Here is a 15868-nt window from a genome sequence, read left to right on the forward strand (position 1 = left end):
AATTTTAATGTCTAATCTGGCAAGCTCTTCTCGCACGAATTTATCTAGTTCTTTTTCATCGAATGGAATGGTAACATTAACATAGATGCTTCTTCCTCTGTTGCTATACTTTCGGCACGTATCCAGATTGTTCCTCCTACATTGCACTAATTCTGCTTTACCTTCTTCCAATGCCGTAGATTCCACGAACTCGATTGTTCCATTGATTTTACCACTAAATGTAATTCTTAACTTCACAAGAGTTTTACCAGAGGTAAACCAGTTAGGTCAAATTCTCAGAGATCTACCTCGGCATTTCTGCGAACACGAATTTCGGTAATCTTGCTAATAACTTTTGCTAGATCGGCATCTTGACGATTTGCTCCGTCAATGACTTCGCGAAGATAGCTATCTACGATAATTTGCAGCTTAAATTAATTGGATATCTTGCTACTGAACTATTTTACTTAGGTTTTGTTTTATTTCGGATTTTATTTTTGTTTCTCATTTCACGTTTATCAATTTTTTCCTGTACATTCCACGAAAAGCCTTATTCTATTTATAGCATAATCAATGAGCAATCAAATTAAAAATTAAATGTTAAATATATGTATATAAGATCCAAATTCAATATTGATGATTTTATCAAAAAAATAAATTATTTATACTTTTCTTTTAATGAGACACGAGAAAAGTTTGTATTCTGGAATATAAGAATTATCAACAATCGATTTCGTCAAGTGACAAGTTCGTCATTATCGTGGTAGTGATTGGCCAAGAATATCATAAACTTTATTTGATCGCCTGTAAAGGATCGATTATTTCCTCATATATTAAACAATATATTATACAATAAGCGATCACAAAAAAAATAATTGTTATAGTAAAAAATTACTCATCTAATTTTACTATCTAACTTCATTACCTAATGTTATTTTTTAGATATTAATTTAAATATTAATTCCTGATTTATATTTAAATTACTGATTGCAAGTAATTAACTAAATACTTAAATAAACATAAATAAATAAGTATTGATGATATGATAATAGATATCCCAGAGTATTCATTAAACTATATTATAAGTAACGAAATTATATGGAATCGATAAGTGATTGCTAATTACTAATCAGATTATCCGCTAAAAACGTGGAAAGATAAATACTGACTGATTGACGATTAATTCCCCTCTCTCACTTTTTCTCTTTCTTCCACTCTCTTCCCTTCCTCTATTTTTCACATAGAATAAAGAAAATTAAAATCTAATCATAGAGAAATAATAATAATTGGTCTCTCCATTTCTTTAAAACATGTTTTCAATTAATCCACTATCATTTTGTGCCAAATTTTTACATTTTAAAAGGAATAAAATTAATATGAGATTAACAAATCAAGAATAAATGTTTACCTTTGATTTTAATAGAAAAGACAGAAAATTAATTACTCCACCCGATTTATTTTTCACTTATTTTATTTAATACTTTACAAATTTATGTCAGAACATAAAAATTTAAGAGAAAAAAACAGATGGCAATAAATTAATGTAAATTTCATTTCAGTTATAAAACAAACCTAAAACCGTTCAAAAATCAGTATTCAGTATAATTCAGTATTATTATATACATATAAAAAAGATAAACTTAATTTTTATAAATCTAACTAAACTAAATTTTGTTTATGGAATAATTAACCAACAATTTATATTTTTATAAAGACAAATAATTATATAATTTGCATGTAATATTAAAAATTTGTTGTTAAAAATGTACTTTAGTAGATTGTCTTTTCTCTTCTCTTCCCCCTCTCTCTCTTTCTATTTTTCTCTTATAATTAAAATACATACCCATTATTAAAACATATATTTTTTTACTGAAAAATGCATAGATGGAATAATTGTTACCAAAAAGTGGTTACAAACAAGTACATATATTTAAAAACGAAATGTATGCGCTGGTATATTAAAGCTTGTTACATGTGCAAATAAATATATTCGCGCATTTTAATTACATTCATGCAATTAGTTAACAAAAAATCATAAAGCTCTTTTATAAATTTGCGTCTATATTTTATTATAAGACAATATAAACAGTTTTGATATTATGAGCAGATAGGTGCTCAAAAATGGTTTCCTATAAAAAACTACAAATTTAAGAATAAAATATACTCATTTGTGTTTGCATTATTTGTCAAAATAACGTTAAATTATGAATTTTTTGCTCTTTTTATCTTTTTTCTATTTCTTCGCTTTTTTATTTTATAAGCAATTATTGTTTCTATACCTAATATGTTTCCGCTACTGTCTGTTCAAAGTAAGGCAACGTAAGGCAAAGCTAATATTAATTCTAGAATAATAAGTAATTAATAAGGAAACATTTATTAAAAAAAATAAACTTTTTTCTCATAATGTCCCCCCTAATTAATTTCGTAACTCTTCAAACATTTATAGTGGATGTCGCCAATTCATACCAAAACCATTACTTCTGGGAATCCGAGTTAATTCAAGAAAACCCGGATTTAATTTTGGTTCTGCAGCGGAAATCTCTTTACATGTTTATTTAATAAATTTTTTTATTAATAAAAGTTATATTAAGTTTTTTAAACACAAAATTTTAATTTAATACTTTTCCGTATGTTTATTTCTCGATATTAAAATAAAAGTTGTTTTTATAAGAAACATAAAAACAAACATTAATTAAATACATTTTATTTAATTGCCGCTAATCTCTTTTAGGCGATCCATTTTAGGGCAACGGACCAGTGAAAAGTCGTATTCGTTTATTTTTACATATATACCTTTACGTGAGTACTAATAAATAAATCACACCTAATTTCACAGATTTCATAGGTTCGTTACCCCAATATAAAAAATTCATCACTCACCGATCTGATGTGCAACGGGCGGAGTTATCAGCCACGTAGCTACGATGATTCTGTAACACAAACATAAGATTCAAATAATTAAAACCGTGTTCAAGATGATCAATGTTTCAAAAGATAATTCTTACGCGCGTCAGATTTTTCATTTGTCTTTCAATTAGTTAGTAGATATAGTAGATAGTTACAATATTAAAATAATTATATATTTTCCGAAAATAATCTTCGAAAGAATAAACTTTTACAAAATTTGGATTATTCATTTTTCTCTAATAATTATTTTTACACGAGCAAAATAAAACGATTTGAATAAACGAGAAAACATGTAAAGATTAATTTTATGTAGGTAAGAAGTTATACTCACGGTTGCTCCGCCGCGCCGATGCCCGATGCCTCTCCTAGGTCTCCTCCTCCTCTCAGAATGGTGAATTGTCAGATCTCCTCTTCACGTTGCACTCACTCGCGAAAAACACTTGCGAATAACTACAATCTGCGCACGAACTAATTATCTATATTGTACAAGTCTTTCACGTGACACTCCCGTTTATACCCGTTAAGCCTATGATAAGCTATCATATTCTGTTAGACGAGTTTGCACTTCGAATCGACGAGATGATAACTTTAATCGAATTGAATCCGACAACTTTTGTCTCGTGCAAAAATCACATCTAGAACTGACTCGACCATATATTAATTAACCGTGATTCAAATGAGAAACCAGCGTACCAGAATGGTATGCTACAATATCACAAATCAGATCAGACGTAATGAGAGAGAAGGTATATCCATTGCCAATGCCAGACAATCCAGGAAATGGAACTTCTCAACGCGCTAAACCGCCAGCTAAGCTGGCAAAACCAGCTTTGTACACAATTTATGTGACGACACCGTAAACGTAAATGATGAATAGAATAATTGGTAGACAAAAGAAGCGATGGATTCAAATCAATCGATCAAACTCTTGCTGATTAGGACCAGACTATTGGACAGAACACGTTCTTCGATTTGTCAGCAATTCATTAAAGTTACTTAAGCCCCGCGAACACACATATTATGAACATTGTAGCCGCCACGATGCACTTGGCGTGAGGACATTGCGCGGGCAACGCCTCAATAATGCTTTATTTCATCAGGTATATCGGAAGTGCGACCACCGCGCGCGCCGGTTCGAATTAGGACGTCAATCGAATGGCCTTAAGAAAAGTCTTTTAGTTCAATTACTACGAACGACACTCCCGCGCGAAATTATCGTGCGACGCGACGCAACAAACCGGCTGCAATTTGTTTAACGAAATTGACGATGGGTACGTTAGCACCTCCGTCCGCGTCGTTGGGTTTTTACTTTTTTACATCTTCAAGGTATTAGGTCCTTCCGCCTCGTCAAAGAAGTATCTAAAGAAAGAGAAAGTAAAAAAACCATATAATTATTGGTTCACCTTTAAAAATAAATATCAAACATATGTCAGTTTATTCACTGTTGTAAACTATTTAATTAAATTGTATGTGTCAAGTTCCGCGTCGCCGTGAAATACTTAATGCGTAAAAAAATGCCGAATCTTTAGTTCATTGAATCACAAAATGATTATAAATAAATAAATCAACATATTGCATCGTTAGCTGTATCACTTAATCCGAGAATTACATTGTGCTCTGGGTCGAAAAATAGGAAGTACATTATAATTTAAAAGACGAAAAGATTAATGCACCGTACGAGAAAAATTGGGATCTAACAATAAGCATTAACTTTTAGAGGATGAGCAGATTTTTTTCATGACTTTTTATGATTTTTATTTATAATTTTCAAAAAATAATTATTGCCTGTACCTGTTGATATCACGAAACGATAATTTACAATATTTATCGTCTATCTTTCCATAAAAGCATACATCCATACGTAAGAATAAGTCGAAATATACACTTCGATAAAGAATTGTCGTTTTCATACACTTACGAGTCGTTAATCACGCGGACTAATAATCATTTATTGTAATAATCGTAAGATATTACAGCGTTTATTATCTTTTGCTACCTGCCGCGATCGCGTGTTGAGGAGTAATACAACGATACGGTGACCCCCACGCCCGAGGCCCGAGTGCCGCGCCGCGCCGGGCCACACAATAGCGCGTGGTATGTCAGGGGAGGGGGAACAAATACCAAGACCGCGTGCCAACCGACTTGTTATCGTCCCAAAACGTTATTTTTACTTTAATGATTTAAATTTACTTTTTACGTTAATTATTATAATATATTTATAATCATATCATTCTAAGCAATGTGATTTATAAAACTGAATTACTGGCTAATTATGACTCAATAAACTGTTTGAAAATATATAAATAATTGAAATTCAAATGTTACGTGCACAATACATATCAAATGCCTTGCGAAGTATTATTAAACGAAATATACACATTAAGTAATAAATTTTCCGTAATTTGTTCCGCTCGACTCAGCGTTTACTTCCTCTGTTTTATTATCCTTTAAATTATTTCGTATTATTTTATGTAAGAATATTCAATATGAAAGAAAATAATATTCATATTGACAAGACGTTTAAAATGTGAGAAACGTTGAAAAAATTATTGTCCAGAAAAAAAATCACAAAACAATTAAAAAATACAATTTTTATACTCTTTCACTTTATTGATTCTCTTTTACTTGGAATACATATTTCGCGCAACATATTTCTTTTGATAAAGAGTTATTGTGCGAATAATAGCACGACGACGACAGACGATCTTAGGTATGCAGTGCGCTATACGTCATAAAAATAAACATCAAAGCTTCGCGCTAACTGATTTCTTATCAATCCGAAATATTTTATAAAATAATTTCATGTTCAATATTCTGTTTCTTGCATTCGCACAAATCAATTTCGATATATGGATTATTATCGTTGTGTATGTTTAACGTTTATTTAAAAAATAAAATTTACCTCTTCTTTTGATTAAGAAACTACATATCATATAAAATTCAGCCGTCTTATCCTATCTTTTAATTAAAAAAATATGTATATCATATAAAATTCTAAAGATGCCTAGAGCTTCTTTCGACTTTTACTTTAACAAACAATTTAAAAAAATCTGTGATCCTTATTACGAAGCGCGTGTACATAATATATTGTATATACAGTTAAAACGAGTATTCTATATTGAAAAGAAAAAAGTTTTAAGTAAATAATTAAATACTTAATTTATGATATCGCTGTTTTATATAATTAATACAGAAATAATGAATTAGCAATTAGCAATTCATCGACTACAAAACTTATTAAACAATATAAAATTGTATTTATGGCCATCTTACCCGAGTTTACCCTATATTAGTAATTTTTCACACGTTTCAAGCTAATGTGTTTAAAATGCCATCATAGCAATTTTTAAAAGCGACAACAATATATTTTCATGTACTAAGATTCATTTTCAAGCGAAATGTTCTTATAAAAGATACAGAATAATAAGATATAGCATGATAACCGAAAAATAAATAACGAGTTTTTTTTAGTAGAAAAGTGGAGAGAGATAAAATGTATCATTTTATAAAATTGACTTTCTGAAAGTTCTCTTAATCAGAGCATAAAGTGATCAAAAGTTCGAGTATTAATGAAGTTTTTTCAGAAACTTAGGTCGTGAAAATTCACATATGACAGATCGGTAAGAGTATTGCTGGGATTAACACAATTTCCAAGGGATTTCCCGAGGAACATGAGGAATATTTGCGAAATAGACAATGATGTAGTACGCTACTGTACTATTTCGCTAGAACTAGAAATATTTATGACTCGGCGATAGCAAAGTGGATATAAATACTTATTACAAAATTTAACAGCTTGTGAATTAACAGCTTATTTCAAAAAATTTGCGCTAGATTCAATTTAAAATATAATATTAAATTAAAATTAAATAACGTTAAACTCTGTAGTCACAATTTTTACAGTAAAATTAAAATTTATTACCAGAAATTCAAATCAATTTATTTATTTCAGTTATATCAAAAATGACATGTACGTAATTACATTACGCTGCCTTTAATATCTAATTTAAAATATTATTAATTAATTTTAGTATCTATTAAAATATCAGCGTCTTAATTTTATTTTATGAGAGTCGTAAGAAAGAATTAATAAATTGTGTTTCCTGATACTTGTCTGGTTTCGATGGTCTATATTCATTTATCTATTTATATCAAGTATGATGAACTGTACGATTTGATTAATGCTCGTTGTTATGCCGATTCAAACATGTATACTAATATTAGCTTTCCATCGCGCGTGGGTATGTATGCAATTCATTAACGATATTATTGTATAACAAATGTGGTATTATTCAAGCAGATGCCAAATATTTGCGAACCCTAGATCACAATATACATATAATCAAAATTTGCGATTTCCTCGAAAACTAAAAATAGATTATTTATGGCAATAATAATAAAATAATCTTATTAAAATCGACAGAAATTTGAGTCTGATTAATATTTCCAGTTGCTTTTATACCTACTTAGTGATACTGGATCAAGTTTTTTTCTCATTTCTAATATAGTAATTTTTTATATTCCTAATGATCATACAATACAAAACAAGAAATTGTTTTTGAAGATCCTGTGGAAGCCAAAAAAACGCCCCTATTAACCTTCTTTCTTTTCTTCAACATCGTATATTCATACTCAACTCTGGTAATATGCTTAACAATAAATATGTTAAAACTCGTTAAAAGTAATTTGTAGTTCAGTCGTATATATATATGCGCTATTCCGCTGCTTATAAATTAATAATTTCTCGAGATTTCTGTGAAATAAAAGTTACTTGCGGTTCTGTCGCATGTGTTATTCCGTTACTTATAAATAATTTCACGCGTTTCTATTTCGAAATTTTCCAACCAGTACACTTTTGCTTAACATTGAGAATATAATTGTGAAGCACTTATGTGAAATATGTTTTAAGTAATCCTCTTGCTATTTCCGAGTGTGCGGCACACACTCTGCACACGAGGAGAGACGATCCTGACTTTAAGAAAGAGGAGTACTGAAAAGTATGTTTCTCTCTCCAACTTACTCCGGACAGCCGTCTGCTATGTATTGTCTCAGTCCATATCTATAAGGTCTATGTATGCGGATGTCGAATCATCCGCTAGATGGGATCCGCTAGCTGGCGTTTCTCGTATTTAAAATACGACAAACAATGATATATATAAAAGCAGCTTTTGTTGGAATGACACCGCTCGGTATTCATAGTCAGATCTTATATTTAAGACCGAGATAAGATCCGATTATGAATACCGGCTCTCACCAAGAACGCCTTATGAACATAAAAAAAAATACAAAATACAAAAAAATAAAAAAGCCGTTCGGAATCGGCGTTATAAACTGTAGGTCCCATGGTGTCAAAATGACACCAAATAATATTGTAAAAAAAAAAAATCGTTTCCCGTAATTTTTGAATGCTACTATGATCCCGTTTATTGCTCTATTACGTCATAATAATTATTTAGAAATTAATTGTATAGAACATGTCTTTGATATTTTTTATATAGGTACCAAGTATTCTCGTATAAATGAACACTGCACAAATTTAAATAATAAAATAATTTCATTAACATTTAAGCTTCCGTATGTATACGGGTATACCTTTCCAGTACATACGTGAGTCTGTTGCGTTCGACGCTATTTTCCCTACGTTAAAGTATTTAGAAAACTCATAAAAAAATTCACAAACATCTATACATATATATATATATATATAAATATATATATATATATATATATAAACACTGCATAAATTCAAGTAATACATTAATTTTATTAATATTTAAATTTATATCTATAAATTTCGATAAAGATTTAAATGCTAAAAGAAAATTTGTGAAGTTGTTCTGTCTAATCTTGTTGATTAATTCTGAGCAAGAAATTACTGCAGAGATATATTTCATAAAACACCCCCAGTGTCAAGTATAAAAATAAAAAAAAATAAAAATTTAAAAAATACTTTCTGTGTAACATTTGCCTTAAACCTCGGACGTAGGGTTGAACTTTACGTCTATTTACGATGCTATAGTCTGTTAAAATGTGCGATCCTACGAACATAATATAGCAGTCATCGACAGTAATATTGACTGCTAATAATTCTTTGATCTATCCGTTCGTTCGTTCGCTAGCCGTAACATCGACGGTTTTTTGATCGTTCTGATCGGCCATTTCTTTAATAACGCTATTACGGCCATCCTTGAAACGCGCTTCACTACGAACATCTTTTCTAAATCGACTCTGTAAACGCGTTCCGATCGGAATTGTCGAAGTTTCAGGAATAATCCAACGACTGCCCACTACCTCGCCCTCGGACTCTTAAGGCTTTTTAAATATGGTGGATACCAACGTCGCACACCGTGAGCAGCTATGTGCAATTTTGCTTCCTTCCGTGTTGCAAGGCGTAATGCTCGAAATGCATTTCGAGCTTCATTTTGAATTCAAGAGCCGTTTCAACCTTGATTCGCGAAAATCAACATTTCGCCGACGATTTTTGCACCGTGCAAATCCAGGATTGTAATTTCTAATTGGACTGACATTCTCGTAGTAATAAGATCTGACTGTTATAAGTTTGGTTAGTCACGATATAACAAATCCAATTTATTCTAATAATTTAATTGTAGTCTTTCTTAGCGTGGACAAATATCTTCTTAAAAATGTAAATGTATCACTATAAGTGACTGACATGTCGTTCTTAATATAACTTGAAAATATATTGCAGAATCTTGCTTATCGCGAGATATCGCGACTATTAAAGTGGGTTCTCGCGATAGATTCTATTTTAGTACTGTAATGCGCGCGCGTGTATATGTAGGTCATCCATTCGCGTTATAACATTTTAATGTTACAAACTTTATCAATATAATTTTGTTAATAATTTTTGTAAGCAACTATTTTTAGTTACAGTTTATTTGTGATAATATATAATTCGCAGAAAAGATATTGTATATTATTAAAAATATTTTATCACAGTTTCAAAAACTTATATGACTTGTAATATCAGAAATAACCGTGTCGCGATTAAAATATAAGACTTCCGTCACAGTTTTTAATTTAAATTATATCCAATAAATTGTGTTAATCTTAATTAAAATTACAGAAAGAGAATTTAAATAAATGTAAGGTAGAAAACTAATTTAATATTATAAAATACATAAAAACAGCTAATATAAATTATATGCATTTAAAATCGTTATCCAAACAGCATTTCTTATATTTTTACTTTTATATTGTCGAAGATATTGCACCTTTGCATTGCGTACGTCTATGTTTCAGCGCACAGTGTGTTTTATGAATCGATAAAATTGAGATTAGCTTCAATTAAGGTCTATCAGGCGTCATTTGAATAAAAATGGCTGGCGTCAAAGGCCTTTGAATTTGAGCAAGTTCAAGAGGCATCCACCTGGAAGCTTCGCGTATACGACAGGCCCATTAAATTTTAAATGCCCGGGGATTAAATGCCGGAGCTCGCCCGCCACTTGATCCACTGACAAGTACCACGGCAGAAGCCTTGATACACAAGAAAACCTCGTTGAAAAGAAATAGTCAAGTGTCCTCTCGAAGTCGGTAGCTTTTGGTCGAAGTAGTTACTATTGAGTGTAATTGCTATATTCAATTGTTTGCAAACGCCATTGCGGTATTTACACAAATAATAATCTATATCTGAACTGGAGCTATCAAAAACTTATATATCGAATGTATCTATATTGTGAATAATTGATTATTATTACTTTTAATATTATTTGTAGATCGGCAATTGTTTAAAAGAATTGAGAAAGAAAACTCGAAATACCAAAGCGATAACATTTGAAACGATATATCTTCGAAATGATATTAAGAACAGCTAGTTGCGCTCCAAAATTATGACTCCAAATTTTTCTGTGTATCATGTATGTATACAATTTTTCAAGAAATTTTGAAAGGAGCGGTTTTTTAATACAAGTGTTAATGGGTCGTAACACCTTTCGATCAGTTCGTGAACTGTCAAAGATGGTGGCAAACTCGTCGGTTTTATTCATGAAAAATATTACGTTACATATTCAGGAAGTTACTGACCGAGTGTTTCAAGTTTCCGCAGGATCACCTATCGCTTTTTGCTCCGAAAACACGGTGTGCGGAGCGCAACACAGTTCGCAGCGGTCGGCGCAAAATAAATTCTCCCCAAAAACGAAATCCAATACGAAGTCCGAAACCCCGTGTTATCCCGGTGGCATCGATCTCTATACGCTATACATCTCTCGTTTCGCGGCGGTGACTTTCGATACTACCGACACCGCCCTCGCTGGTCGCGTTCGTTGGCCGGCGTTATTATTCCGCAAGCCCGGTAATAACCAAATTAACGCTATACACGAATTTCCGATGCGGCGCACGTAGTTGTGCGCGGCTTACACCGACAAGGTGACCTGCAAGCGTAAGCGCTCCGAACTTCGGTATCGCGAGCTTGCCCCGAGCGATCCAATGCTGGGCTTTGGTCCTCGCTGTCTCTCTCTCCCTCTCTCTCTCTCTCTCTCTCTCTCTCTCTCACGCACACACACACACACACACCCTCTCACCTTCTCACCCTTTCACCCCTCTTTCTCTCTCTCCCCTCTCTCTCCTCTCGTTTCTCCATTCCTATCTATGATAACATAGACGATGTAAGCGAGTTTCGGTCAGCGTTCAAGGAACTCGAGGAGTTCTATATCCACTACTCTGCCGCTATAACTACTCGTGTGTACTGTACACGTGGAAACTCATGTGTGACCAACGGATAAGTTCTTAACGACCCTTCACCTCGATACGGCCGCCACTACTGCCTCCGTCGTGCCAGTTGCATGTGCAGTGAACTGGTCGTGCTGTGCAACAGTTCGTGGGGATCCTTAGCGAATGCATCGCGTACTCATATAAAGATTGAAATTTGTGGAAGAGAAAATGTGTTATAATAGCAGAGAGACCCCGTTTTAATATTTTATAAGATTCTGATATTGCTAAATTGATTTTACTGTAGTCTACACCGCGTCCATTACGTATAATTAGATATATATACCATAACATTTGTCTTCTCCTTTATAACTTCGATGAACTCAATTTCTGATATTACCACGTAAAGCAAAACTTGTACCGATTGTCGCGTTTCATTTATTTGCGTAAGTACAGCAAAATTATACCAATTTCAATGGCTCATTCAACTATGCCGCGTTAAGTTATTTTAAGTTATTTTAGAAGCAAGATGACGAAAGCTAAGATTCGTTAGTATTCTACTTTTTTTTTTAATTAATAAAGCAATTTGTTATCAAATGGGAGGGAAAAATTGCATATTCGCGGTACACTGTAATGAATAATTAGTTGCGTCTGGTTTTGATAGCTAGATAAAGTGATTTAAAGATTGAACTCGAGATGGCGTAAAAATTGATAACCGTCTTTTGTTAAGTTCATAATTATTTGTATAAGTTTTTTCGTTTTTTCGTTTGATAGCTTTTTTAAGCACATTTGATTTATTTGGATTTTATTTCAGAATTTTAAATATCTCAATAATTCATTTAAATAGACGAAGGTTAAATTTATTACATTTTTGGCAAATTTAGAGATAATAATTGATGACGCACAGCACACGCTCATTTGTTCATAACAAAATTTTCAATATTTAAGGGAAAATTATAATATCAACAAAAATAATATTGTGCTACACATTTATTGTACCGTGCACCGTAAAACTGTCAGAAAATATAATTCCTGCGATAACATGCGCACACAACGAGAATTAATTGAAATAGGGCAACCTCCTTGAAAAGGAGGCAACAATAAAAAAAATCACGAATTCGATAATTTGTCGATGTCAATTTTCTGTAAAAACGATTCTAGCAGACAACAGTATTATCTCACGGCTTATTCGATATTTCAAGCTTGTGCCCGACAGTTTTTCTAACAGAATGAACGGCTATTCCGTTGCAGAACTCAACTCGACATCGCCATCGACGAGCGAGCTCGGCGACCTCGTTGACGAGGCCGAGAGCGACGAGGCAAATGCGGACAACGCGGATGACGAGGATGCGGTCGAAGACATCCTTTATATGCGTGGTGCCACCTTCACGATACATCTGGATGCCCCAGCCGAGAATTCCACCGTGAACGCGACGAAGATAAACGAGGTGAACGGCGCGGATCGAATCGAGCTGCGCGCCACGTCTCAGGTAACATTATTCGCCATATTTCCCGGGTTAGCTTGTCGTATTACTCCGTAAGTGTTTGCATGTTGTTCTACGACCATTTGTTATGTTGGATTCCAGAGGGGTATTCGGTGAAAAATCTAAGGTCTTTGATCTATGATAAAAGTACAGGACAATGTCGGGACAGCTACTATTTTATTACTATTTTAGTACGTCCGTGATGTTAACGTAAATGTTTTAGTAATCCTATTATTGTCATGTACAATGAAATATATAATTATATAATATAATATATAATTGAGAATATATAAATGAGAATATATTATTAATATAATTAATTATTATATAATTAATATAATTGAGATAAGATCAATTTATCTTAAAACAAAACAAGAGATAAAGTAAAATTTAAACACAATTGCTGTGCCAAATATATCGGTATATATGCTTTGAGATTTGACTAATTGACGGGTAAATACGAATTCAAACTTAGTTCTATTGATTCAGAGCAAATATTCAATACTGTTCATAGGAATTATAATCAATATCGCAAGAATTCACACTAACTGCAAAGATTTAATTGATCGATGTGTCCACGTGCCATCACCATTCGCTCTAAATGGAGAGAATCGATCGAACATTGTCTTCGGGTTAAGCACTCCAGAATAGAACATTCCGTAAAGGGACGTAAATGGGTATGCGTGTCTATGTGCGAGGTATAGAAATAGAGATTACGTGAAATCGAGCTTGTGCTCAGAATGTTCTCAACTGAGGAATCTTCCTTTGAGTATCGAATTAATATACCCGATACATCTAAAACGTAAAGTTTTGTATGACGGGATTAAGGATTCGATCCGACTGATTGTTGATGCTAAAAGATCTGACGTAACACTTTGTACTTTTTACGTTGTGCAATCGTATTTTATTTTTTAAATATTGAAAAGTTTATTTTTGTCGCAATGACAGCAAAATTAAATTAAGGGTGAAATACAGGTAAATGTCAATATAAGACAATATTGTAATTTTATCAAAATGTAAAATGTACATCAACTGATAGAAATTAACCGAAATTATTGCAAATGAATATTAACATTGTGATTGATTACATGGGACATTATTATATAAATTTAATAAAATTGAATTGACACAGAAATTTTGATGACATCAAATTAACTGTTTGATAAAACCGATATAATGTGAGTTCAATCCTTCATTGGGTGGTTTTCCACTCCAAACGAGTAAACAAATTTAATATTTCGCAAGCCTTGGCATTAAGCATGAGATTCGCAGCTTCTAGGCCAGTAGGCCAATCTTTATTCAAAAGTCTCCTCAAATAAAAAACATGAGTCGCGCAACAGGTACTTCACATCCGCTGCAGCTTTCTTAACATGCAGCAGGCTACCCCATTATTTCTGAAAATTTCTTGGCCCTGAATCGACAACAGCGAGCAGAGGGATCAATAAGTGATGAGGCGGATGTCAGAAAGTCAACCATAAATATTCTCTTCTTTTTGGCTGTTTACTAAACTCATATTTAGTTTTTTCTCACTTTGTTATGCTCGAAACTATGCGAAAAACGCTTTCACAGAACTTTCTTTAACTTACTTTTTATTCATATATATCAAATATATCAATCTTGTCTAGAATTATTCTTATTTAAAGTATAAGTTGGCATGTGTGTGTGACATTTATGCTTCACGAATTATGGATTTAATATTATAACATTTTTTAACACATATACATCAGCTAGTCTCTAATTATTTTTCTTTTTTCTAAGATATCTTTTGCTTTTACTTTCCTCCAATTATTCATTGCATCAGTATCACTCATAAATGCGCGGATGTGTGTGCTTGTGTGTAATGTATGGATGAATATGAGTGTCCGCAGTATATTGAGCTCGGGTTCGTGGGTTTGCTAAGCCCAAATGACTGTGCGGATCAGTCATCCCTGCGGGAAAATTACTGCTTGTTGATGCAGATAGGATAATTATGATAAATGTGGTACTTGACACTGTGTTAAATGCGGTATTGTGAATATTTTCAAATAATGTAATTGAGAAGCGTAATTTAACAATCTAATGACATGTGTTAAAAGAGAGTGGTTAAAAATAAATAGGTAAAAATTCCCAATTGTTTCGACTAATTCTAAATGGATCTTCTAAATTCAACGTAAATAGGCACATAGAAAATTGGTCTCCTCTCTTTGGCTTATATAGTTCACTTTCAACGTTAAACCCTAATTTTTATACGTGCAATCCAATATCAGACCGGTGATGACATTTCTTGTTCCTGTGGATGTTCAGGGCCCAAATCTGGAGCAAAAACTGCCATCCACAATGGAGAGCATCGTGAGCACTGAGCCAGCGTGTTCCTTGGACTGCGGACCGGCTGGAAATTGTTATATCGAGCAATCTCGCGGAGATGAAGTCGATGTGGTGATCGAAGACGAAGACGACGGAGCCGTGGATCTCGAGGGCAATAACGTGAACCTCAGACGAAAGCAAGGAACGTTCAGACAGAGATGCCAGTGTCCTCTCGGAAGAGGTGGAGATCGTTGTCAGCTCGGTGAGTGATATTTTTTACCTTATCTCCCAATTTTCTTTCTTATCTATTCCATGAATAATATATACGAGAATTTTCGCCTCAGAGTTAAATAACAAATTTGCATTTACAACGCTGTGACGTAGAAAAGAAAAGGTGCGAAACTTGTCGACACTTATTTCATTATAATTTTTTGCTTCGCGCGCGCGAAACTCATTTCTCCAAAATCTATATTTCCACAAGAGACCAGAAAGTAGATAATACTATCAAATGTCGCGCGCAATCTTTCATCCATTGTCCTCGGACAATG

At 32.9% G+C, this 15868-nt stretch overlaps 1 protein-coding gene across 2 annotated transcripts in view; it reads left to right on the top strand.

Annotated features, from left to right (window-relative positions):
• Positions 1-15868, top strand: part of LOC139810442 (pikachurin) — a 99953-nt gene that overhangs the window by 19949 nt on the left and 64136 nt on the right. For both annotated transcript variants that reach the window (XM_071773994.1, XM_071773993.1), the window contains 2 exons: positions 12805-13043; positions 15321-15582. In XM_071773994.1, coding sequence (XP_071630095.1) covers positions 12805-13043; positions 15321-15582 — 501 coding nt within the window. The remainder of the gene's footprint in view (positions 1-12804; positions 13044-15320; positions 15583-15868) is intronic.

This window comes from Temnothorax longispinosus, chromosome 3 (genome assembly GCF_030848805.1).
Source record: "Temnothorax longispinosus isolate EJ_2023e chromosome 3, Tlon_JGU_v1, whole genome shotgun sequence".
NCBI classification, from domain to species: domain Eukaryota; kingdom Metazoa; phylum Arthropoda; class Insecta; order Hymenoptera; family Formicidae; genus Temnothorax; species Temnothorax longispinosus.